This window comes from Misgurnus anguillicaudatus, chromosome 23, assembly GCF_027580225.2.
Source record: "Misgurnus anguillicaudatus chromosome 23, ASM2758022v2, whole genome shotgun sequence".
NCBI lineage: Eukaryota > Metazoa > Chordata > Actinopteri > Cypriniformes > Cobitidae > Misgurnus > Misgurnus anguillicaudatus.
In genome coordinates, this window is record NC_073359.2 from 36,151,226 (window position 1) to 36,178,395 (window position 27,170).

Below are 27,170 nucleotides of genomic sequence, written 5' to 3' on the forward strand. Positions count from 1 at the left end.
AACCAATCAGTTGGAGTGTGAGCTCTTGTGTTCTCCCGCCCCCGTGTTTCATTGGATGATGGGCGTGTCGCTCTGACCGGGGCTTACGACGTCACCAGCTCTGAGCGTATAAAGTCACGGATCCGCTTGGTTCAGAGCAGATCAGAGAGCAGTTCGATGGAGTTTTCGCGGTTTATTCTGGATTATTTATTGATTTAATTCACCAGCAACAAACAAAGACGGACGCGTTTCTGGTTTTCGCAACTTTCATCAGTGAAATATCTTGATTTGTATTGTTTTGGACCGAGTAAAATGACGCACGGTACAGAAGCGGAAATGATCCCGGAGGTTTCTGCCGCCGCGAGTTTCGTGTGTAGACTACTGCGCAGCCGCGGACACCTGAGTGACGTGCAGTTACAGGTGTTCAGAGATGGACTCGCACAAGCTCTCTCAGGTACTAAACTTGTAGACTTGTAGTAAAAGTTGCTTGTTAAGTGAATCAACAACATTATACCATAACACTGGTAACGCTTTGTTCTAATACTATGGTGTTAGATGGTAAATATCATGGTACTGTTTGATGATTACCTACTTTTGGTTATGGTTACATGGCAAAATTGCGTTTGGATACTACTACCATGCTATTTACTGTGATTGTGTCGTGCCCCAGTGACGTCACCACTCGTGCATTTCAGCATAACCATGATAGTTTACCATATCAACACAATGGAAGTCAATGGTGCCCCAGATCTACTTGGTTACAAACCTTTTTAACTGAATGTTTCTTCTTCCTGCAGAACATTACCAGCATCACTGGTTTCCCGACAGACCACAGAAAGGATCCGGGTACCGTTGCATTCGCATCAATCACGAAATGGACCCTCTGATTGGCCGAGCAGCCGGACACATCGGATTGACCGCCGGGCAGCTTTTCTCACTCCTGCCACGTGAGCTCACGCTCTGGGTGGACCCGTATGAAGTCTCGTACCGCATCGGCGAGGACGGATCCATTTGTGTACTGTACGAAGCCGATCCGCCCGTCACACACACTACCCCTGGCATCCGAGTACCATCGGTGTACGGTCAGACAGACAGCTGCAAATACCGCTTTATGATGGGAGGCCGCACGAGTCCACCTAAAAACTACCTGATGACGGTGTCTAGTTGAGCACCGCTGGCATCACCTGACCACAGCCACTTTAACTCCTCCTCGTGTGACTATTTCTTGACATTTCAAAGCTTTTATTTAAGAAGTTAAAGCACTGGTTGATATGACCCGCACTGATCTGTGTGACTGTTTTACCCTGAACGGGTTTTGGGGTTTTTGGTGCTAGCGCACGGTTTCGGTGCATTACCTCGTATCTCTCACAAGAATGTAAAGCAATTAAATTAAGGTATACAGATTATAACCAGCGAATTACTTTATTTACAATGCAGTGCATTGCGTTTTTAAAAACTGAGCTGCTATTGAAAGACGCCACACAAACAAAACTCCCATAATTCCTCCTGCCTTATAAACGTATCCTCACTGCCTGCCTCTTCATGTCTTATTGTGCAATATTCAGGCCATACGCTGTTTAATGTCATGAAATGAGTCCTCTGTGGATCGCTTTACTGCTGGTGTCTCTGGGAGGAAGAGGAAGGTGTTTTTTTTCCCCAGAATGCTTTGCGTGTGGTTTGTTGGTTGGTATGGAGTGCCAGTATAGACGATGAAGTCTGTAGCACATCTCAATCGGGGCTGCCGAGCAGCTTCTTTACTGTTTTTTGAGTCAATGTAGTTTGTAAGCTATTAAAGCAGATATTGCTGTAATGTACATTTTTATTTTTTAATGCATTTGTGCAGATACAGAGCTGTACAGTCAATTTTTATTAAAATAAACATTTTATGAATTCAGTGACTTGTGTGTATTGTTCATTATGGTGAATGATGGGTTGGGTTAAGTAGGATTGTAATGTAGACTACATGTCTGGACAAGTTTCTCTCTCTCTCATACACTGAGATCTCTTTTCCAAAACACAATCTGCACAACACTTAAAGGAAACTTATTTAGTCGTACTAAGTTCTCTCAAACCTGTATTAAAAAATTATTTTGCTATATATTGAAATATGGATACAGTTGAAGTCAATGGTGCCCCAGATCTTAAATATCTTTTATTTTGCTATATATGTCCTGAAGTATCGATACAATTGGAGTCAATTGTCCCCCAGATCTGCTTTGCTACAAACCTGTATACATTTATTTTGCTATATATATTAAAATAGGGATACAATTGAAGTCAATGGTGCCCCAGATCTTAAATATCTTTATTTTGCTATATATATATATATATATATTGAAATGTGGATACAGTTGAAGTCCATGGTGCCCCAGATCTGCTTGGCTACAAATCTGTATACATTTCTTTATTACGCTATATATATTGAAATATGGATACAGTTGAAGTCAATGGTGCCCCAGATCTGCTTGGCTAAAAACCTGTATAAATTATTTTACTATATATATATATATATATATATATATATATATATATATTGAAATATGGATACAATTGAAGTCAATGGTGCCCCAGATCTTAAATATCTTTATTTTGCTATATATATATATATTGAAATATGGATACAATTGAAGTCGATGGTGCCCCAGAACTGCTTTGCTACAAACCTGTATACATTTATTTTGCTATATATATTGAAGTATGGATACAATTGGAGTCAATGGTGCCCCATATCTGCTTGGCCACAAACCTGTATACATTTCTTTATTCTGCTGAACACAATGATAGATATTGAAATATGAATGCAATGGAAGTCAATAGTGCCCCAGTTACAAACATCTCTTAGTTTGTGTTATATCAGTCTATGGCTAGAGTTAACAAGTATTATCTATTAATACAACAATAGTTAAATCCAGCTGAAGTGTAATATTTTACACAGTCTTTTTCTACTGCAGTATTGTGTTAACATGACACTCCATGAAGTTGTTTGTGTGTCAGATGGATATCAGGGATGTGTGTTGGAGACCGAGCCGTTGTGATGATGTTTATCTGTGTTTTCTTCTGTTGGTGAGTGATTACACCCAGCTGAAGGTTTTGGGGGAGGTTTGCGTTCCTGTCGTCATAAAAACACAATCACTCGTCTTGTCTGTAGTCATTCAGGACGTTTGTGACTGGGTGTGTGTGTGTGTGTGTGTGTGTGTGAAGGGGGTTAGACACACAAACGCACACATACGGGCAGATGGCTTGAACAACAGGCCGTTCACACATGAAGTCTCACACTATTGTTCAACAAACCCCCATCACATCACACCACACCACACACACATTCATCTGAATGAAGGAGACGAGATCTCATCTGTGTGTATTTTACTCTTATTGTTTATGTTTCAGTTAATTTTGTTTATTTCAAGTCTTCAAGTTCTCACGGGTGAAAAGTTTAATATTTCTACTCAACAGGAGTTTGACCTCTGAACCCTCAGCTGATGATGTCACTCACATTCAGTTAGTTCGACAAGCATCGCACCGTGATTGGCTGACGGTGGTATCGAGGCAGATCTGAGGTCAGTTTTTGTGTTGATTCAACATGTGTGATATGTGTTGAGTCTGATGATATTCACAGTGAGAGACGGGTGGAGATGATGATGATGATGATGATGGGTGTGTTTCTAAACCATTTGGTTAGCAGCTTAATCCCTGAAATGACACACACGTACATTACATTTACGAACACAACAGCTGTCGTATGGATGTTATTTCCTCAGTTGTAAACTCTCAAGAGTCTTTAATGTGTCGACAGTGTCGTTTATCTCAGAGAGTTGTGTTGTAGATATATCACATCTCAAAAGATTTCATGCTGAAGAAGAGTTACACTGTTTCTGGATGTGAGAGTTTCACGTTCATTCATAAACACAGCAGTCATTCAGATGAGAAGTGTGTGTGTGTGTTTGTGTATTTGCGTGTCTGTGTGTGTGTGTGTTAAAGTAGTTGTACATGACAAAAGCCACTAGAGACAGATGGAGGAGGGGGTTTCACGCTGATCAAAACTGAGTTTACATCTTAAACAGATTGTGCTTCTGCTTTTGTTCTCTCATTAATCTTGTTAAGACATCAACTTACACACTAAACTTAGTACAGCAAACAAATATACATGTACTGAAATATATATATTTTTACAAAAATCTATTTTAACCTTTTTTAAAAATATATATATTTATCTAAATTTATATTCACGTCACATTGAAAGAAAAACTTTGAATGTCACAAACCTGTAAACATACACATAAAAAAGTTGCTGTAGTTATGAAGCTGTTTAGCAGTAACTTACTGTAAATTTATATTTATAATATACTGGCTGAATGGTTGGTTAAAAGTTAAATGAACATTAAACATTAACAAGACTTTATCTTTACAGAATAAAACTATAAAATGTGACAATTTGTAACTTGGTACACTGTTAAAAATGTGCTGTAATTATGCAGCTGGTTGCCAGTAACTTACTGTAGAAGATAAAGACTGAAAATGTTTCATGTTCATTTAACTTTTAACAAACTCTTGCCAGTAAATAACATCAATGTAAAATCTTCAGTAAGTTACTGGCAGATTGTTGCCAGTAATACTGTAATTTCTACCGAAATTTTTTACAGTAAGCACCTCTTATTGACAAATTGCTTTATTGTTTCCTTATTTCTGTAAGTCACTTTGGATAAAATCGTCTGCTAAATGCCTAAATGTAAATAAAATAACAGCCTCATGAAAAGCATTCTGGGAAACAAATCTGAAGGAAAAAACAGAAAAACGTTAATGAGGATTTCTGTTTCCAAGAATGCTTTGCATGAGGCTGTTATTTTATAGTTTTATTCTGTAAAAACAAAGACTTGTTAATATTTAATGTTCATTTAACTTAAAACAAACTGCCGCCGGTAAATAACATAAAATGTAAATCTACAGTAAGTTACTGGAAAACAGCTGACATTAATACTGTCATTTATACAGAAATGTTTACAGTGTAAGTATATATTTAATTAAATTGAATTAAATAAATACTTATAATACATATTTATACAATTTATACAAACTTTTAGGGTATTTTGGTGAGGAAAAACTTGTAAATTTAGAAATGTATTTGTTTTTAAAATATATGTTGATATATGAAGGTTATAACTAAATATATTTTCAAATTCAAAAACATATTTAATTAAACTTTACTTTCTACAAAATGTGTTTAACATTAAAAACATATTTTTGGCCATAGAAATGTATTTTTTGCGGTATGTATGGGATATAGTTGTTATCCAGTAATAATGAGCTGTAATGTTAATGGTGAAGCTCAGTTTAGTCTTAGTTAATTATAAAAGTTTGAGTTTCTTCAATTATCTGAAGTCTTTGTCTGCGTAAACTTCTGGTTTAATGTTATTCTCCATTCATATCTAAGATGTTTTCATTTCCTGTGAATTCATTTTTTTTGTGAAGATGTTGAGTTTTTAACTAGACTATTAAGAGTTTAAACCTGTTGACTCACAAACAGCAGTGAAACTGATTTGTGTGGTGTTGTGATGAAGTGTTGAGCAGCTGAAGTCTAACAGAGAGTTTCATTGTCTCCTAAAGTTCCCGGGAAACTCAAGCAGCAGCTGTCGACCGTCCACACCCAACCCCAAAAACCCACAACCTTATCCTCTCTGAACACACACACACACACACACACACACACACACACACACACACACACCTACAAAAACAAACCCCCCAAAACACAAACCAAACAATCTCTCAGCTGGAGATCACCACCACAGGATGAGACACATCAACTACTGACACACACACACACACACACACACACACACACACACACACACACACGCACACACACACACACACACACACACAAAAGTATATTTATGTGGGTGTGTGTTTCTGTGCTCCCCCCACACACATACAAAGGAAACCCCAAAGCCACAGGTTTTTTCTTCTCTCTCTTATTTCAGTGATGTCATAGCGGTTCAGCCAATCAGAGACTGTTGTAGAGGAAGAACAGGCAAAACACAAGAATGTGTGTGTGTTAGTGTGTGTGTTTGTGTATGCATGAACTGCAATAAAATAAGGAACTGCAACTCTCTATTTCTGCATTTAAACTGACATCATGGGAAATTTAGAGGGATTTTAAAATAACAATTCACCCAAAAATGAATTTGTTGTAAACCTGTTTGAGTTTCTTTATTCTGTTGAACACAAAGGAAGATATTTTGAGAAATGATAGTAAGCACACAGTTAATGGTAAATGTCGACTTCCATAGTAGGAAAAGTAAATACTATGGAAGTCAATGGGTACTGTCAAAATGCTTACTATCATTTATCTAAATATCTTCTTTTGTATTCAACAGAATAAAGAAACTCATACAGATTTAACATGATGATGAGTAAATCATGGGTGCATATTCATTTATGTATGAACTATCACTTTAATAAACCTCATCTAAATCTATAAATGTTCATGACTGTGTCAGATCAGATCAAACCTCTCATTTATAAAACACTTATTTTGTGTGTTTAACTTTAGTTTAGAGAGAAATCTCTTCAGATGTGACGCACAAACTTATTTTGTTGATGATTCACAAATAAAGTTTAAATGTTTTTGTTTGTTATATAACACAACTGAAGTGTAGGATCAGGATGTGTCCTCATTTACCTATAAATGTGTGGTTTTGTTACGGAAACGCTGTAAAGTTTCCACTGGTTTCAGATCAGTAATGAACACACGCAGCTGAACTCTGACCCCTGCCGGTCACACTGTAGAACTGCAGCCGGTCACATTACAGAGTTTATTCACAGAGCAGTTTATAAGTACACGTGTTCCCTGAATCTTATTAAACCAATGATCTTTGGGTTGCAAACACACATACACAATCATAGATATGTATGTACACAATCCTCTAATGTTTAAGAGACACTTCCGGTGACAAAACAAACAAACAAACAAACAAAAATATTCTGTGAATACCCGCCGGAAGTCGCGCTGGAACATTTACAGAAAAATAAAAAAATAACACTTTTTTTTTAAATTCGGTTTTCATTAAATTATCATTCTATAACATGTTGTTTTTCATCTCTGAAAATATCTAGACTGAATTATTTTGTTTAGTGCAGAAAAATAGCGATTCTTACGGAAAGCTGAAAAAGACAAAAATATATATTTCAAATATAATTTTAAATATATACAAAAATATATGTACTGAAACATATTTTAACCAATATTTTATAAATAAATATATAAAATAAATGTATTATATATATAATTTATTATTTTAGTTTACAGGTTTGTAACATTCACGTCACATTCTTTCAATGTGACGTGAATATATATATATATATATATATATATATATATATATATATATATATTTATTTATTTATTACACGGCTCTCTGGAATGCTTGATTCTGATTGGTCAGTTGAGACATTTGCAGGTTCGTTCTTTTCGAATAATAACCGCTCCAAAATAATAACGCATAGCCGGACTACTTGCACCAGTAAAATCGCTCCGCGCCAATAAAGATCAATAAAGATTACTGTTTGTTTGGCGCCATCTTGTGACAAACACTGGACAACCACGACAAGACACAGACAGCTTACTGAGACTGAACTTGACACACAAAAAAATACAGAATGGGCATTAAAACTTCTCAAAGACTGGCTAAAAGAGAAAAAATGGAGACAAGTATGAAGCAGAGGATCTTAATAAGGTATTGCGATCATTTTATGCATCTGTGCAAAGTTTCGCGGAAGGATAAAAATGTTAATTTAAAACAAATATGCCAATAAAATGTTTCAAATTCATATTCATGTCCAGTTTTTTTCTTATGTGGCAAGTAGCCGTGTAATTAAGCGGGATAATGTAGAGGCAGCCGGTAGTTATTGGGAAATAAGCCCCTTCAGTGTGATACAAGACCCTCCGCTTCGCGTCGGGTCCTGATCACACTGTCGGGGCTTATTTCCCAATAACTACCGGCTGCCTCTACATTATCCCTTACATATATATATATTTATACCACGGGTCTGTTGAATGCTGCATTCTGATTGGCTGAGAAATGTTCTATGGGTGTTGATTATTTTTCTGTAAACCGCACACCTAATTTTTCAAATGTCTTAAAAATAGGCACCAGAGTAATGTTTGTGGTAACCGTGGTATAAGCAGAATAATTGACTCCGGTCCCCCGAACTATTTGAAAATAACGCACACCTGCGGTGTAACGGCACTCCGCTTCGCGTCGTGCCGCATTACCACCTTGGTGTGCATTATTTTCTTACAATTCAATGGCCCGTCGTCAATTATTCCTTACATATATATATATATATATATATATATATATATATATATATATTAGGGCTGTCAAAAAATTAATCGCGATTAATCTTTTGACAGCCCTAATATATATATATATATATATATATATATATATATATATATATATATATATATATATATATATATATATATATATATATATATTTATACCACGGGTCTGTTGAATGCTGCATTCTGATTGGCTGAGAAATGTTCTATGGGTGTTGATTATTTTTCTGTAAACCGCACACCTATCTTTTCAAATGTCTTAAAAATAGGCACCAGAGCAATTTTTGTGGTAACCGTGGTATAAGCGGAATAATTGACTCCGGTCCTTTGAATTATTTGAAAATAATGCACACCTGCGGTGTAACGTCACTCCGCTTCGCGTCGTGCCGCATTACCACCTTGGTGTGCATTACTTTCTTATAATTCAATGGCCCGTCGTCAATTATTCCTTACATATATATATATTCACGTCACATTGAAAGAATGTGACGTGAATGTTACAAACCTGTAAACTTAACAGGCTTGAAAGGGTTAAAATGTAATATATTTTCAAATGCAAAATGTATATTTATAATTTTATACATCTTATACAAACTTTATATTTTGGCCAGGAATAATATATTTGTTGCTGTATGGGTTGTAAAAATTAGAAATGTATTTGTTTTTATAATATATGTTAATATATAAAGGTTAAAACTAAATATATTTACAAATTCAAAAATTTTTCAACAATGTAGAAAAGTAAAGCTTAATTTTTTCCTCTCTTAAGACTACAAAGACAGTTCATCTATCATAATAAAGCACATAAGATGTAGATTAAATGTTTATCAATGCACACCTCACAACACTTCTGTGTAGTAGACTATATGACACGTAAAGTTTTCATTATACAAACTTATCATCAGATTGTGGAGCACATGAGGGTCAGTGCACTAAATGATGTTATAATGAAGTATTTCACATTCAGAGATGATAGAGACGTTACTGAAGAGGAGGATGAAGGTCGTGTTATTGTCACGCTGATATTGCTGCAATCTGCACTGTGTTTGCTATTCTTAAATGTAAGATAAAAATAGTCATGAAAATACAAGATGTGCTTAAAAGTTCAGACGGTCCACCTATGATAAATAGCGTAAATCTTCACTAAAGTTACAGTAAAATACGATAAAAGGGGAATCGATGAGGTTTAGATAATATAAGTGTTATTTATTAAAGTGACCATTTTGTATCTTTAAGAACATGTAGAGTGACTAAAATAAGTCTTTTACCACATTTTACTTCTAATTAGGGCTGTCAAAATTAACGCGTTAATAACGCGTTAACGCAAATTCATTTTAACGCCACTAATTTTATTAACGGAGATTAACGCAACGCGCAATTTCTGTTTGACCCTTGGTCCAGCCCATAGTTGAATGAACAGAGACGCAGACAAATGTGACTCTCTCTAAATGAGTAAAAGGTTTTCATAGAAATAAGAACATTAAGCAAATCGTCTACCAAATCCAATGCTCTAAATGCTCGTTGGATATCTGATATGATCTTTATTTATACGTCTGAGAGGTGTAACGTTACCGTCCTCCTAATGCTTAATCTAATACAAAAATGCGTCTCAATTCATTTTGGTTTCGCTTTTATGCATGACTTAGAAAATAGACTGCAGGACTTGCTTGATGTTAAAAGAGTCATTAAGAGAGATAAAGTTCGGTACCTGATTAATGTTAAAGAGTTATTTAGAGCGACAAGACTCAAAAGCGATCCCCTCACGCTGACTGACTGATATCTGAAGCGCGTGCACACAGACGCGCGAGTGCGCGACCCGGATATATAGACATCTACACAAAATTACAGTTTTACAAATATCTGTTTTGATAAGAATTCACGCAGGTAGGCTCTATAATCTGTTATGTTTATTGTAAGTAAATGTTTGGTTAACTGTTGGGTAAAACTATCTGATGTGTAACATTATATTAGATCACTTAGATTTTAAGCAGTCTGTCTCAATGTCAATCAAACAAAAGGAAAAAAAGTTGAACATACATTGATGATGTTTTTGCTTTGTGTGTGCTAAATCTATTAGTTTTACCAGTGATTTTAAGGTATTGATGTGGTAATATAATGTATGGATGTGGAAATTTTTGTGGTAATTTGACTCTTTCAACTTCAAACAGGTATAGTTCTGTCATATTTTGTTATATTTCAACAAATCATGCATTGTTCTATGTTTTAATAGAGAATGTCAAAATATGAACAACTATTTTTTTTTTAAATTTGCTAATTCCGACTCAACTTGCCAGCACATGTCACAAATGATGCAGCAGCAAACAAAAATGGAGAAAAAAAATCTTCTGAAAGGAAAATTCATATACAAAACAATGGCTGGTGATTCTGTTAAAATGTAAACAGGCTGTTGTTAACATACATTTGCATAAAGCATCTATATATGTATATATGATTAGAATATTAAAAACCTGAAAAGTGTTAAATTAGGGTAAATTTAGAATGGATAAAAATGTGCGATTAATTTGCGATTAATCGCAGTTAACTCATGAAATCATGCGATTAATCTAGATTAATTTTTTTAATCTATTGACAGCCCTACTTCTAATACTTGATTGTTGTGCTTTTATTTTCATTGCCTCTCTATAAACCTGTTTTTCCTCAAAATTCCGTTTCTGAAAATCCCGATCATCCAGTGGTGTCAAAACCTAAAATCTGTAAAAATTCACCATGTGATGAGTTTCCCCATATGACATCACAAACATATAACAAATATAAACTAATCTTTATTATTACACATACAGCAGCAGGTAAAAAAACACCGTGACAAACATTCAGAGGCTTCTGTGATCTTCACTGATCTGAGCTCAGTCCGCTCTGCTGGATCGCTGCTGTTGCCATGGTAATCGCTTCTTCTAAAGTCTGCTGGTCTTCTAACTGTTGATACACAACCAGTACACATAGACACAGTTAAACCAGTACACACCCACACAGACACACACGCACAATGTGTTACAGACCTGTACTGCGATCTGTGTGCCGTTCTCCGTGGCCAACAGCGCCACCTGTTGGTACTGAGATGAGTTCATCTCCGTCATGATGCCGTCTGACGTTACTATGGCGACCTGCAGGACGAACACAGTATGAGTGATTCCAGTTCTGATAAGCACGCATCACCAGCCGTCCCGTAATACCCACCGGCTGCATCTCTTTTCCAGCGGTAACCATGGTGACATGTGGCTGCCCATCGATAGTGATTCCGTCTTGGGTTACCATAGCGACGGCCGTGCCGAGTACCTGCGGGTGATTAACCGGTTACACACTGAAAGATCACGAGGACCTCTGACAGAGAGACAGACAGTACCTGTGAGGTGAGGATGCTGCTTGTTTCCATGGCAACTTCAGCATCATTTACCTTCTGCTCAGCGGGCTGCAGCGAGCTGTTGAAAACTTCTGCATTTACACACAAATAAAGAGAGATGCTGATGTGTTATTAATGCACTGTTTTTACGTACATTAACATATATGGACAATCTCACCGTCTTCCGTTGTGTCGAAGTCTCCGTGTGCGGTGCGTTTGTGCATGGCCAGCGTGGACGTCTGCCTGTAAGTTTTCCCGCAGTGACAGCAGGTGTACGGTTTACAGTGCGTGTGCACCACGTGATGTTTATAAAGACTGGAATATTCGGTAAAACTCTTCCCACAGCCGGGAACCGTACACAGATAGGGCTTCTCTCCTGAGAGACGCACAACAACATCATCATGACAGACACACAACACTGTATGTGTGTATATGTGTGTGTGTGTGTGTTACCTGTGTGAATCCTCAGGTGGTTCTTGTAGTTGGTAGCGCTTGCAAACGCTCTTCCACACGAGGGCTCGGGACAGAGATACGGCCTCTCGCCTGTGTGTGTGCGCGTATGAACCTTGCGTATGTTTGATGTCGTGAAGGAACGTCCGCAGCCCTCGAACGGACATTTAAAGGGCTTCTCGCCTGTGTGTGTGCGCAGGTGTTTCTGGAGATCTCCCGAGGTTTTGAAGGCTTTATAGCACATGTCCTCTGAGCATTTGTATGGTTTCTCTCCGGTGTGAGTCCTCAGGTGGCTCTTCAGACCGTAACCGGTGGCGAAGGCTTTAGTGCAGCTGGGAAACTCACACCTGTACGGCCGGTCACCTGTGTGAGAGCGCTCGTGCACCTGCGCGACACAAACAGATGTCAAACTACACTGAAGTTGGGGTCTGGCGCTGTGAATTGTGGGAAGTCACCGTACCTTTAGATGATGTGCTGTGGTGTAGTATCGTCCACAGCCCGTGTGACCACAGTGAAAAGTTTTCTCACCAACCTGTTGAACTTTACTGGAGCTCCAGAGCTTCCCTTCATACATCACCTGAACACATACACACCATCATCATCATCATCATCATCATCACATGAGTTAATACACCATCACATCATCTGTCTGTACCTGTATGTTGGTCTGTTCTGCTCTGTTTCTGTTCTCAGTGTTTTCATCATTCTCACCCTCTGATGTCATCGTCTGTACGGGATTAAATCAGACATCAGTTACTTTCATTGAACTGCTGTATGACTGTCTGATGTTTCTCTATGACATCACACCTTGGTGCTGAAGTTCCCCATCACATCCGTCTCCAGAGCGCCACCTGTCTGCAGTGAGGATGGATGGTGGATGTATGCGGTACTGCCATCCTCCAGCTGAACCACCTCTACTGCGTTGGGGTCATAACCGTCTGTCACAAGCAGAGGTCAAAGGTCAGACATGTGTAAGAGACTCATATGAGAGTAATGGAAGTGTGTGTAAAGAGTAAATGTGACACCTTTAGGTGTGTGATGAATGTATGCGGTCGATCCGTCCTCGAGCTGCACCGCCTGACCGTCCTCAAACGCCACTGACTCTACACAAACACACACAGGTTCAGCAGTGTCTTTTTAACCTACTCTGATCTGATGCCACTTGATCTGATAGGATCTGACGTGATCTGATGTGTTCTGACATGATAAGATGTGATCTAATGTGATCTGACGTGATCTTACGTAACCTGATGTGATACGATCTGACCTCAAATGTGATCTGATGTGACCTGATCTGACATGCTGTGATCCAATGTGATCTGATGTGACCTGATCGGATGTGATCTGACATGCTGTGATCGAATGTGATCTGACGTGATCTTATGTAATCTGATGTGATACGATCTGTCCTGATATGTGATCTAATGTGATCTGATGTGATCTGACGTGATCTGATGTGATACGATCTGACCTCAAATGTGATCTGATGTGATACGGTCTGACCTGATATGTGATCTGATGTGATCTGATCTGACATGCTGTGATCTGATGTGATCTGACATGCTGTGATCTGATGTGATCTAATGTGATCTGATCTGACATGCTGTGATCTAATGTGATCTGATGTGATCGAATGTGATCTGACGTGATCTTATGTAATCTGATGTGATACGATCTGTCCTGATATGTGATCTAATGTGATCTGATGTGATCTGACGTGATCTTACATGATCTGATGTGATATGATCTGACCTCAAATGTGATCTGATGTGATACGGTCTGACCTGATATGTGATCTGATGTGATCTAATGTGATCTGATGTGACCTGATCTGACATGCTGTGATCTAATGTGATCTGATGTGACCTGATCGGATGTGATCTGACATGCTGTGATCTAATGTGATCTGATATGATCTAATGTGACCTGATCTGACATGATGTGATCTAATGTGATCTGATGTGAGATCGCAGGGTTACACAAACCTTTCTGTTGTACTGTGATATTTTGAATAAACGCTGTAGATCCGTCCTCCAGTTGAACAGTGTTTCCCTCCTCCAGCACACTCCCATCTAACACACAACAGCACAAAATCATAGACACAACCCTTGATAATGTATTCATGACAAATTCTCATGACATTGTGGTGTTTGGTGTATTGAATTACAGTAAGTACAATCATCTATGAGACTTCATAACACATTCATAAATAAAATCTGCTGTAAAGAAAGCTGAAGTATTCAGTGTAAATCTCACCGTTGACGCTCTGTTGGATGTAAGCGGTCGACCCGTCAGCCAAAGTCACGGCCTGAAGACCCAAACCCTCCATAACACTAAAACACAACCAGTCTAAAGTCATTACATAACATCTCTGTGTGTATGTGTCACATATAACATCTGTTAGTTTTATATATATCACAGAGACATAAACACACTGTTTTCATCAACAGCACAAGAATATAAAACATTTACATTTATGCATTTAGCAGATTTTATCCAAAGTGACCTCTGTGTTGCTAACATGTTATTATCTATTATTAGTAAATATGACACAGATGACCATAGTAATTGTAGGAGAAACTGTTGCTAAGCAACAGTCTGTCAGTTTGACTGATATCACTAAGCAACAGATACACTTTTCTACTGTAACATCTATTAATAGACACTTATAACAAACAAAACAGCAGATGATATAAAACTGTGCTGCTGTTGATCACACACACGTGTTTCTGTCTACACTAATACTACTATGATGTGGTGTGTTTTACATGATGTACTATGGTAATGTTTGGAAAACCTTGAAGCATCATGTTAATTTCATGATGTTATTATACAGTAACAGTTACATTACTGCATGATGAGTGCCAGCACAGACACGCGCAGGGCCACATGCCTCGTGTCACACACACGCACACACACAGACAGCCAGAAACACACACACATGTAAAACACACATATAAACACACGCGCAGTTAGATCAGCACTATAAAGTGAAATAATGCGCGTGTGTCCTCCACTATCCCACAATTCACTCGTGCATCAGCAGCAGCAGCGCAGTCTGGGATACTCACCACCGCCAGCAGCTCGACACGCGCGCACGCAGCAGATCTGCGCAGACGACTGCATCGACTGCAGATACACACGAGGCCTGCAGGCGTCGCTGCTCGGCTCAGTGCTATAATCATACTCAACGCGAATCAGAGTTTTCTTTAGTTTATCTTATAAATAATAAACATGTTTATTATATATTTTTAAGTTATTTATACGTAACATTTAGACCCACAAATGCAAATAATCTGATAAACATGACTGGACTTAAAAAAAACAAAACAATGAATAGTCTTAATTGTTGTCTACAGCTAACTACATACACAGCAGTCTGTTTAGTTTCTAATGAATAATACATTCACAAGAAAATATAAATAAATGCAAAAAAATATTTAAAGTCAGTTTAATAAACATTATATAATCCTGTGAAAGTTATAATTTTGCTGTTTCCTAGCATTTATTTGTATTATTTCTATACATTATCTGTAAAGCTGCTTTACAACAATGCAAAATGTAAACTGAATCAAATGATGTTGTGTGTGAGCCGCTGCGCGCCCCCTGCTGTCAGCATCACACTCGCCGCGGTAACGCGCATACTTCGGCTTCTCTCTGCGCTGCTAGCTCGCGCTCATGACCAGGAAGCGGAAGTTTGAAGAAGTATGAAACAGTCACGTGAAGCCAAATCAAAACAACCCCAAAATATTCAACATTTAACTATAAATCTATTTCATGTGGTTTTAAAGGCAAGTAATTTATATTTAGGTGTGAATTATGAATTATAACACTCATGTTAAATAATAATTACAACTAAATGCCCAGTAATACACAAATATTATTTACATGTTTCTAAAATCATATGTTTAGATGATTCAGTCATGAATAAAACACCAAACAAATCGTTTAATCAACAGCAACATTTGTTTACTGTGTAAATCCTAAAGTAAAACATAAATCTCTGAATCATATTAGTCACACATAAACATCTTATTATTATTATTTACACTGATTCAACTCAAGAGAATAAACATCATCTATCCAAACTATAACCGATTAACCATCAGTACAGTCTGATTACACGGCGTGTTATGACGTCATGACATTCAACAGTCTCTGATTGGTTGAGAAAAGTGTGCAATCCCTACTAGTAAAACATCAACCTAACCCTGCATGTTACACACTGAGACAGATGTGACTCTACAAGAGTTCTAACAGGATGTGACATCATCGGCTGATGACAAACATTTAAAGTGCTTTGATTGGCTGATCAGCAGGAACGGCAGATGAGAGATTATATTTGCATTAAGCTTGTTTTTCAAAAGCATGTAGATTATTTGCCGTGAAATCATATTCCCCCAACATTTCGGTTGTAATCACAAAAATACACAAATATAGTAAAAAGTCTTCATCCTGTAGGACGCAATTAAAATAAATGTGAATTCTTTACTAATTAAACCTCATCTTTTTTTTCTTTGGCATTTTAATAAACAGACTTTAGACTCATATTGATGTCATAACTGTAATGCTTAAAGTAAGTTTCATCTTCATGCAAAAAATAACTTTGTGTTTTTTAAGTTAAACACAAATCGTAAGACGGTGTGTGTGTGAAGAATGAAACAAAATCAGATCTGCATCACTGGAGCTCAACAGACAAAAATCACTGAGATAAATCACTTCTGAATCTTCGTGTCAAGAGTATCAAAATCAAAATAAAGAAACGTTTGATTTCCTGATATCTGCTTACGGTCAGTGGTTGTGGATCAGAACCAGACCTGAGAGAACATCCGCAGGTAAACACTCTTCTTCGTCATCTTCATAAAGACCCTGAGACTCTGTGAGAGGCATTATTAGCTGATTCTCCTCTGTTTCAGGATCTCCGCGTGACGTTCGGCATCTCAGGAAGTGAGGTCGTGAGACAGGAATGTGTCATTCACACCGAATGAAGCTCATTGGCACAGAGAAGTTCATGTGAGGTGAATCCTCAGAGCACCGGTACGTCACAAACAATGTTCTGACCTTGCCCCGGGAACAGCTCTGTAATCCAGTAGCGTGGATCTGCGTAGACTGTGGAAGATATATAATGATGATTTATTGTTTTATCGAATCAAAATAAGATTCGTGAAGGTTGTTGGACGCTCAGTGTGCGTGCGCTCTCACCCATATCTCCCGGCTCAAGCCACAGGTTAAAAGATCTGCAGTGTTTTTCACATCGTTGGACAGGACGAACACCAACGGCAGGAGATCCCTCAGCAACCACCAGCCAACCCATCACCTGCTCTCTCTGTAACACAAACCTGTACGATTACACAACACATCACTTTCTCACTCAACACAAACAGACACAAAATCTCACCCTGATTTGAGAGCTCGTGTTGTCGGTCAGCTCACAGTGTTGCGGTGTAGTTCCTGTGTTGTTCAGCAGGGGGCAGAGCTCGACGTCAGGAAACAGCCATTGGAAAATCGTCTCTTTCCGACTGGATGAGAAACTCCTGAAGATGACAGACAGAGAGACAGTCAGACAGACAGACAATAATACCAGGAGTCATTCTAATCTCATGAAAGTGTAAGAATGTTACCAGATCAGACTGATGTTAGCGGGTGATTGTGTGTTTGTCTCCGGCTTTGAAACGCTGAAGTGAGAAACTCTTGAAAACTGATCCAGCTGAGAAACACGCTGAGACACAGACTCTCCACCCTTAACACACACAACACAACAAACACACACACATTATGAACCACCATCAGAAGAGACACACACACCTGTGAGGAACATCTTGTGTTTACCTAGGGTTGCACAGGGGCAGAAACTTTCCATGGGAGCTTAATCTGGGGAATTTTGGAAATATTCCAAATCGGAAACAATAGAAATTCAATGGCCCATCAGTAAGCACTAGGGCTGGGTATCGCTTTAGATGTTCCAGATCGATTCACAAGCTATCAATTCGATTCCGATTCTCGACTCGATTTTATACCCGATTCTCTATTCAACTCAATGAATGTAGATTATATAGAATATTATATTATATTAGAATATATTTGAATATAGACTGAATTAATTAATGAATTAATTAATGTGTCTCGTCTCTCGCTACACAGCGCAAGGCAAAAAAAGGGTGACATCTAGTGGAGAAAACTAGTAATTAGATTAACGTTAATCTTACGTTCAATGTTTGCGGAAATAAAATGCGAAAAAAACAATTTGTGGCCTGTGAGAATCGATTTTGAATCAACTACAGAAAAAAGAACAAATCGAAAAATCAATTTTTTTGCCCAGCCCTAGTAAGCACCAGGGTAGAAATTGCATTAAATCATGTTGGTTTTATTTTTTTAAACTACATTCAAGTTCCCTGTTTTAGGCAACACTGCTATTTTTTTATTAAATTTCCAGTTTATTCCCGTTAATTCCCATGAAAAGTTTTCAGCCTTGAAAATTCCTGTAATTTTGCAACCCTCTGTGTACCTTCAGTAGTATGGGTTGTGTTTCTCTGTGCATCACTGCAGACTCGCTTAACACATCAGTCAGTTCCAGCACTGCAGTCACGTCTGCGCAGGCGGAGCAGTTGACCTGAGCTGCGACCCACCACTCATGAAATCCGTGCACACGCAAACGCACACGTCACATGTTCAGATAATGATGAGATAAACATGCACAAGAGCGCCTCAAAGCGTGTTCAGCGCCTCACCGTGCAGGTTGTATTTTTTAGCGATGGGCAGTGACAGCAGACGGATGTGACTCAGCGGGGACGACCAGTTGTGTCCTGTGGCCCTCAGGGGTCCGAGGAGGGGGGGACTCTGTGGGTATGTGAACGCTAAAACAGCGATCAACAGAACCCCAACAGCAACTAAAAACTAAAGCAACATTTCATTCTTTTAACTTCCACTCTGATAGATAGATTTATAATTAAATACGTCACATCATTGGTTGTTGTACCTTGACTGTCGCTCTGAGGATGGGAAACTGTGGTGGATCTCGACGGGGTTCATTCGTCTCCAGAACCTGTTTGATGAATCTCTCAATCTCTCTCTCTGACATCCCATAACGATAACCGGACTGTCGCAGTATATCTATACTCTCTGATAACTTATCATAGATACAAGGTTCACTCAGAGACGAGCCCATGTTGTGTGTGTGTATGTGTGTGTGTGTGTCACAGGGCAGTCAGTCCTTCATCATCATCATCCTCATCCTCAGGTGAATGCAGATCCACTGTGACAGGTGTCTGTCTGTGTATAATATTGTATGTTGTACACCTGAATGAGTCTATGACAGATGTTATAATATGTTTAGTGTGCGTGACGTCAGACGGCTAATGGGCGTGTGTTTGTGAATGAGTGATGTCTGACAGGTGTGTGATTGTGTGTTTGTGTATATGAAGTGCGTGTGTGTGTTGTTTATATGTTTGACAGACGCTTTCTAACCTAAATCGCGTGGGAACGCGTTTGTCTTCATGATCGATGAGTTCTGAAAGAGATATTACAGAGAATTACGAAATCATTATCGATCAAAACACTCTTAATCACAATAAATAACTCTCATTCACATCTAGACCGTGTTTATTATCTGATTAGCAGTTAAAGCTAAAACTGTCACAAACGCGACCTAACGTTATATCTTCATAAATGTACACAACCACGTAAATATACATTAAAATCATCTTACTGTCTCATCCGGACGGTTTCTGATGACTGTAGTGTGATTTTAAGATGTTTTACGAGAAACTTTCCTCACACGTTCATGCTAACTGTACTAGCGCTGCCTAAGCCGCGCGACTCCTCATCTTCTCATTCACAGCGGCACATTCAACATTCAACTTGTATAACAAATATAATTTAATAAACTGGTTCATTCTAGTCCATATTCATGTGTTTATTACTATTAAACAGGATTGACGTGTTTTAAGGTTCATTCATTCAAATATATGCTCATATATATTTTTCAGTAAGTGAAAGTTGCGTTGCCAATTATCAAATAAGGTTTAAATGCCTTTTTTAATCAACAGTTTCAAAAGACTTACAAAATTGTACTTATTTGTAACAATATCAAACAGGAATCAACAACTAGAATGAAAGGAAAAAATAATAGTTGCACAAGAAAAAGAAAAAAAAAGAATTATGAGGTTAACAATTGAAAGCAATTTTTAAATGCCTACATCAGCGATGTTTGTTACGTTTGAATAAACCTACATTTGATTAAATATTAAGCAAAAATAGATTTACCTAACCAAAACCGATTTAATCCTAAAAATGAGTAACTACTAAACATGACTGAATTAACTTATAATTATTTATTTTATTTATAACCCATAAAACCTAGTATACTATAATGTAGTTATTATATTATTAATATTGTATTATATTTTACACAGCATATTATATTAAAAATTCTAGAAACATGTATAATATTGATTAAAAAATATATTTTAACAGTATTTACAATGTATGTTGTGTTTTCAGCAAAATCCTTTGAAAGTGCAAACAGATTAACAAATAATAGCTGACAAAAGCTTAAGTAAAAATAAACTATAACTACATAAATGAATAATAACACAGCTTTAACGAACGATGACGTCACCTGCGCGTATCCAGCAGGGGGCGCTCCGCGTGGATCGCGCATGCTCGTGTCCCGCATTGTTTGGATCAGCTGTGCGTGGATGTGAAACCCCACCCAATGAGGAAGGACGAGCAGTGAAGATCAGATCCGGATCCTGACAGCACGAGCCCGCAGCCGATCATGATCGCGTTATTTAATAAACTGTTGGATTGGTTTAAGGCGCTCTTCTGGAAGGAGGAGATGGAGCTGACGCTTGTCGGACTGCAGTACTCGGGGAAAACCACATTCGTCAACGTCATCGCGGTAATCGCGCGTTTCTTTATACTCTACTGTAGGCCGCAGCCGAGCAACCTACCGATCTTTATTATAGACACACCATCAATTATAATATAAGCAGATCACACACCGTCACTTACAATATCAACAGATCACACGCAGAATCATTAGATCAGACACAATGTATCAGATACAGTGTCATCAGATCAGGCAGAGGATCAGCAGATCACACAGCATCATTAGGTCAGACACGGCATCATTAGATACAGCATCCTCAAATCAGACACAGTGTATCGCATACAGCATCATCAGATCGGACACAATGTATCACATACAGGATCATCAGGTCAGACACAGTGTGTCAGATACAGCATCATTAGATCAGACATGGCATCATTACACACAGCATGCATCGGATACAGTATCATCAGATCCGACACAGTGTATCAGACACAGCATCATTAGATCAGACACAGCATCATCAGATCAGACACAATGTTTCATATACAGGATCATCAGATCAGACACAATGTTTCATATACAGGATCATCAGATCAGACGCAATGTTTCATATACAGCATCATCAGATCAGACGCAATGTTTCATATACAGCATCATCAGATCAGACACAATGTTTCATATACAGGATCATCAGATGAGACGCAATGTTTCATATACAGCATCATCAGATCAGACACAATGTTTCATATAGAGCATCATCAAATCAGACACAATGTTTCATATACAGCATCATCAGATGAGACGCAATGTTTCATATACAGCATCATCAGATCAGACGCAATGTTTCATATACAGCATCATCAGATCAGACACAATGTTTCATATACAGCATCCTCAAATTAGACACAATGTATCACATACACCATCATCAGATCAGACACACTGTATCACATACACCATCATCAGATCAGACACAATGTTTCATATACAGCATCATCAGATCAGACACAATGTTTCATATACAGCATCATCAGATCAGACGCAATGTTTCATATACAGCATCATCAGATCAGACACAATGTTTCATATACAGCATCATCATATGAGACGCAATGTTTCATATACAGCATCATCAGATGAGACGCAATGTTTCATATACAGCATCATCAGATCAGACGCAATGTTTCATATACAGCATCATCAGATCAGACACAATGTTTCATATACAGCATCATCAGATCAGACACAATGTTTCATATACAGCATCATCAGATCAGACACAATGTTTCATATACAGCATCATCAGATCAGACACAATGTTTCATATACAGCATCATCAGATGAGACGCAATGTTTCATATACAGCATCATCAGATCAGACGCAATGTTTCATATACAGCATCATCAGATCAGACACAATGTTTCATATAGAGCATCATCAAATCAGACACAATGTTTCATATACAGCATCATCAGATGAGACGCAATGTTTCATATACAGCATCATCAGATCAGACGCAATGTTTCATATACAGCATCATCAGATCAGACACAATGTTTCACATACAGCATCATCAGATCAAACACAATGTATCTCATACAGCATCATCAGGTCAGACACAGTGTGTCAGATACAGCATCATTAGATCAGACACAATGTTTCATATACAGCATCATCAGATCAGACACAATGTTTCATATACAGCATCATCAGATCAGACGCAATGTTTCATATACAGCATCATCAGATCAGACACAATGTTTCATATACAGCATCATCAGATCAGACACAATGTTTCATATACAGCATCATCAGATCAGACACAATGTTTCATATACAGCATCATCAGATCAGACGCAATGTTTCATATACAGCATCATCAGATCAGACACAATGTTTCATATACAGCATCATCAGATCAGACACAATGTTTCATATACAGCATCATCAGATCAGACACAATGTTTCATATACAGCATCATCAGATCAGACGCAATGTTTCATATACAGCATCATCAGATCAGACACAATGTTTCATATACAGCATCATCAGATCAGACACAATGTTTCATATACAGCATCATCAGATCAGACACAATGTTTCATATACAGCATCATCAGATCAGACACAATGTTTCATATACAGCATCATCAGATCAGACACAATGTTTCATATAGAGCATCATCAAATCAGACACAATGTTTCATATACAGCATCATCAGATGAGACGCAATGTTTCATATACAGCATCATCAGATCAGACGCAATGTTTCATATACAGCATCATCTGATCATACAGAATGTTTCTCATACAGCATCATCAGTTCAGACACAGTGTTTCAGATACAGCATCATTAGATCAGACACAATGTTTCATATACAGCATCATCAGATCAGACACAATGTTTCATATACAGCATCATCAGATCAGACACAATGTTTCATATACAGCATCATCAGATCAGACGCAATGTTTCATATACAGCATCATCAGATCAGACACAATGTTTCATATACAGCATCATCATATGAGACGCAATGTTTCATATACACGATCATCAGATCAGACGCAATGTTTCATATACAGCATCATCAGATCAGACACAATGTTTCATATACAGCATCTTCAGATCAGACACTGCATCATCAAGATACAGCATCATCAGATCAGACACAATGTATCATGCAGCATCATCAGATCAGACACAATGTATCAGATACAGTATCATCAGATCAGACACAATGTATCAGGTACAGCATGATCAGATCAGACACAATGTATCAGATACAGTATCGTCAGGTGGTACAGAGTATCATCAGACCAGACTCAATGAGCAGCATCTGTGATGTTTATGACAGCTGTCAATCAAAAACAAAAATCAGCAGACCCAGTCCCTTAATCAATTGGTACCTGATATTCTATCCAATCGGAGGTGTGATACTGATAACTAATGACACAAACACTGTTAGAAGATCATTGATTTATACAGTTTGAGTTTAGAGGCTATAAATCACATCTGCACCTGCTGGACGTTCTCAAGATGCTGTTAATAATACTGTTACACTCAGCGCTCTCTCTCTCTCTCTCTCTCTCTCTCTCTCTCTCTCTCTCTCTCTCTCTCTCTCTCTCTCTCTCTCTCTCTCTCTCTCTCTCTCTCTCTCTCTCTCTCTCTCTCTCTCTCTCTCTGTGCAGTCCGGTCAGTTCAGTGAGGACATGATCCCTACAGTCGGATTTAACATGCGCAAGATCACCAAAGGAAACGTCACTATTAAAGTGAGTAGATCACTGTGTGTGTGTGTGTGTGTGTGTGTGTGTGTGTTTGTGTGTGTGTGTGTGTGTGTGTGTGTGTGTGTGTGTGTGAGAAGAGTAGAGTGTTTAATGGGTGTGTGTTTCTGTTGTAGTTGTGGGATATCGGAGGACAGCCGCGTTTCAGGAGTATGTGGGAGCGATACTGTCGTGGAGTCAGTGCTATAGTGTGAGTATATCTGCATTACTAATCATCACTAGTATAATAACTAGCTCTTATTTCATGTCTGTCTCTCTCTCTCTCTCAGTTATATGGTCGACGCAGCTGATCCAGACAAAATTGAGGCGTCTAAAAATGAGCTGCACAACTTGTTAGATAAACCACAGTTACAGGGCATTCCTGTGAGTACACTCCATCATACATGAGGAACAATTCCCAGTATTCCCAGTTATTCTATTACACAGCTCAGTCTTGTTTATATGATTGATGTTAGACATGTAATGGAAAAGTTTAATAACAGAAGAGAAGCTGAAGAAACCTGTAGAGGATTTAATGAACATGTGATGATGCTGTAGTTTTATTCTGATATCTTCTGTCAGGTTCTTGTTTTGGGCAACAAGCGAGATCTTCCTGGATCTCTGGATGAGAAGGAGCTGATTGAGAGAATGTGAGTTCATCACTTTGTTACTGAAATCTTCTGCATGATGTTTGAGATGTTGGTGAGATCTAATGAGATGTTTCTGATCCACAGGAACTTGTCAGCCATCCAGGACCGAGAGATCTGCTGTTACTCAATTTCCTGCAAGGAGAAAGACAACATTGGTGAGATCTTCACAGATTTAAATTCTTCTTTATTTCTTGTTGTTTTTGGTCAGATGTTTCTGAAGACTGTGCTTCTGTATTGCAGACATCACACTACAGTGGCTGATCCAGCACTCGCGAACCAGGCGGAGCTGAGGATGAGGAGACGTCTGATTGGATGAACAGCATCGCTCTCGATTTCATCCGCCCCTCCCGCTGTTCTTATAAACTAACAGATATTATTTACACCGTCTGAAGGTTTTTTACTTGTGTTTTTTTACAGTTGCATGTTTGTTCAGAGATCAGATCAAACATCATCAGACAGTTTCATCATCTGATGGCTGTGTTGTTGTTAACTGACACCTGACCAGCAGATGGCGCTCTCATCCTGTGAAACTCACCACAAGTCATTATTCTGACAGCTTGTGATGTCATCCTCAGATCTGTGACATCATAGATGTTGATTGATATTTAAAGGTTTCTGGCCTCTAGTCAGATGACATGAGTTTGTTGTCATGGTGACCATTCCCATTCCCATGAGTTTTGGGAAGGTGAGCGTATGCAGAACACATCAGGATCTAATTGATTTGATCTCTGACGAGCTGCAATAGAGAAACGGTGTCAGTCGAGTCTTCACACGTCCGTCCTGTTCACATCTCACCGGTCGTCTTTATTTTATTTTCTGGGACTTTATGTTAATCTACGTAAATGATTTATTCATTACAGCAGAGATGAAGTATATTCTCAGTATCTCCTGCTGACAGTCAGTGTTTGATCTTTATGAAGGGTTTTCATATTTGGGAGAGACAGATGTACATTTTTTTGTGCCTGATTATTTTGCTTTAACTTTATTTTGTTGCATGTGTCGACATTTTTGCTTGAATCATAACGGTTAACAAACGCTCGTCTGTTAAATTCATATGTAAATGTACATTTTTAATTAATTTGTTATTTTTTGGCATGTTTTTACTCATTTTCGTTGGCAGTGTTTTTAAACGGGATCGTGTAAATAGAAAGTTAAACCAAAAGCCGAAGCCCCTCTGAATCTTCTGGTGTTTGTCCTGTTGTGATTAGCGTACTATAATAATAATAATAATAATATTAATAATAATTAAAAAGAAAATCCCGCCCATATTCACAGCAATCTGAAGAGAAGTATTGTGTGTGTGTGAGAGAATGTGTGTATCTATGTATGTGTGTGTGTATTAGTGTGCATGGATCAGTCATATAGATTAGGATAATATTTAATTTTTAAAACGCCGTTTTTTATGTTAACTTTTGCTACTGGTGATAATTTTATATTCATCTGGTTGTTTAACAGAATTTCTCCACTAATGAAACACTTTTATTTCTGTGTAAAGTCTCGTCTATACTACGACACACATCTACAAGACCTTTCTGAAATTGTCACAATGTTGAATTTGTGTTGTTTATTATTGAGGTCAAATGCAGAATTAACAGACCTGTCGTTATATGTTTTATTAATGATATATTAATGTCTCATTAAGTGATCATAATGTTTAAATAGTTTGTTCATTCTGGGATGGAGCAGGTTGCCATAGTTACAGGATGATTAAGCTGAAGTTAATGGGCATGTGACAGGATCGAGTCCTATTATATTCACTACTGAACATATTTTTCGTCTTTATCAGAAAGTAACTTTTTAAAGCAGTTGACATCATCTGAAATCTTTTTATTCTCTTGTCCTGGCGGTGATAACTGTACATGTTGTTATTGTTATTACAGATTATTTAAAAATGAAAATGAAATGATTTCCCCCTCAGACCACCTGTTTCTTTCTTTAACTTGAAATGTTTTTAATGTTTCAATTATATTCTTTGTAATGTTTCTCTCACACTTACAGTGTATAGTGTGTGGTATGTTGTAAGTGTGTTTATATTCTTGTCAGATAATTTCCACTAGAGGTCAGCAGATACACATATTTCTCTTAGAGATTCAATGTATGAATGAATTCAGTTACTGAGTCATCAGAAATGTGTAGAGTTATAATTTACCATCTGTTGAAAAAAAATTCAAAGTTAATTTATCCTTAAGTCATTTCGTGATGTTAACATACAGACTCAGAACCAACAGGTTGGGGTTAAAAGACGTTAATGTTATTGTTACTTCTAACACTAAATGTCTTAAGGGTCAT

The 27,170-nt window shown here is 37.9% G+C and overlaps 4 protein-coding genes across 6 annotated transcripts; 2 read left to right on the top strand and 2 right to left on the bottom strand.

Moving 5' to 3' along the window:
• Positions 1 to 122: 122 nt before the first annotated feature.
• LOC141359596 (protein BTG2-like) lies at positions 123 to 1,873 on the top strand. Its single transcript, XM_073862294.1, has 2 exons — positions 123 to 433; positions 777 to 1,873. The coding sequence occupies exons 1-2, from the start codon at positions 292 to 294 to the stop codon at positions 1,145 to 1,147; spliced, it is 513 nt and encodes a 170-aa protein (XP_073718395.1). The 5' UTR covers positions 123 to 291; the 3' UTR covers positions 1,148 to 1,873.
• Positions 1,874 to 11,086: 9,213 nt separating this feature from the next.
• On the bottom strand, positions 11,087 to 15,284 carry LOC129453264 (zinc finger protein 76). Of its 3 annotated transcripts, none has more exons than XM_073861332.1 (13): positions 15,203 to 15,284; positions 14,388 to 14,464; positions 14,117 to 14,203; positions 13,157 to 13,234; positions 12,939 to 13,069; positions 12,787 to 12,858; positions 12,592 to 12,708; positions 12,135 to 12,516; positions 11,860 to 12,057; positions 11,685 to 11,773; positions 11,519 to 11,617; positions 11,341 to 11,445; positions 11,087 to 11,257 (listed from the first exon to the last, which is right to left on the bottom strand). In XM_073861332.1, exons 2-13 carry the CDS (start codon positions 14,458 to 14,460, stop codon positions 11,174 to 11,176), a joined length of 1,515 nt encoding a protein of 504 aa, XP_073717433.1. In that variant the 5' UTR covers positions 14,461 to 14,464; positions 15,203 to 15,284; the 3' UTR covers positions 11,087 to 11,173. The 3 variants fall into 3 exon arrangements, with proteins under 3 accessions (XP_073717433.1, XP_073717435.1, XP_073717434.1); XM_073861334.1 differs by lacking the exon at positions 15,203 to 15,284 and adding an exon at positions 14,978 to 15,001; XM_073861333.1 differs by lacking the exon at positions 15,203 to 15,284 and adding an exon at positions 14,909 to 14,933.
• An 848-nt stretch (positions 15,285 to 16,132) lies between these two features.
• On the bottom strand, positions 16,133 to 19,993 carry LOC141359241 (bombesin receptor-activated protein C6orf89 homolog). The gene is made up of 8 exons (XM_073861335.1): positions 19,837 to 19,993; positions 19,108 to 19,638; positions 18,859 to 19,025; positions 18,637 to 18,769; positions 17,753 to 17,871; positions 17,530 to 17,665; positions 17,334 to 17,457; positions 16,133 to 17,240 (listed from the first exon to the last, which is right to left on the bottom strand). The coding sequence occupies exons 2-8, from the start codon at positions 19,294 to 19,296 to the stop codon at positions 17,158 to 17,160; spliced, it is 951 nt and encodes a 316-aa protein (XP_073717436.1). The 5' UTR covers positions 19,297 to 19,638; positions 19,837 to 19,993; the 3' UTR covers positions 16,133 to 17,157.
• An 800-nt stretch (positions 19,994 to 20,793) lies between these two features.
• Positions 20,794 to 26,800, top strand: LOC129453262 (ADP-ribosylation factor-like protein 8A). The gene is made up of 7 exons (XM_055217411.2): positions 20,794 to 21,030; positions 24,160 to 24,240; positions 24,369 to 24,442; positions 24,522 to 24,615; positions 24,814 to 24,881; positions 24,966 to 25,036; positions 25,122 to 26,800. Exons 1-7 carry the CDS (start codon positions 20,908 to 20,910, stop codon positions 25,169 to 25,171), a joined length of 561 nt encoding a protein of 186 aa, XP_055073386.1. The 5' UTR covers positions 20,794 to 20,907; the 3' UTR covers positions 25,172 to 26,800.
• Positions 26,801 to 27,170: the final 370 nt, after the last annotated feature.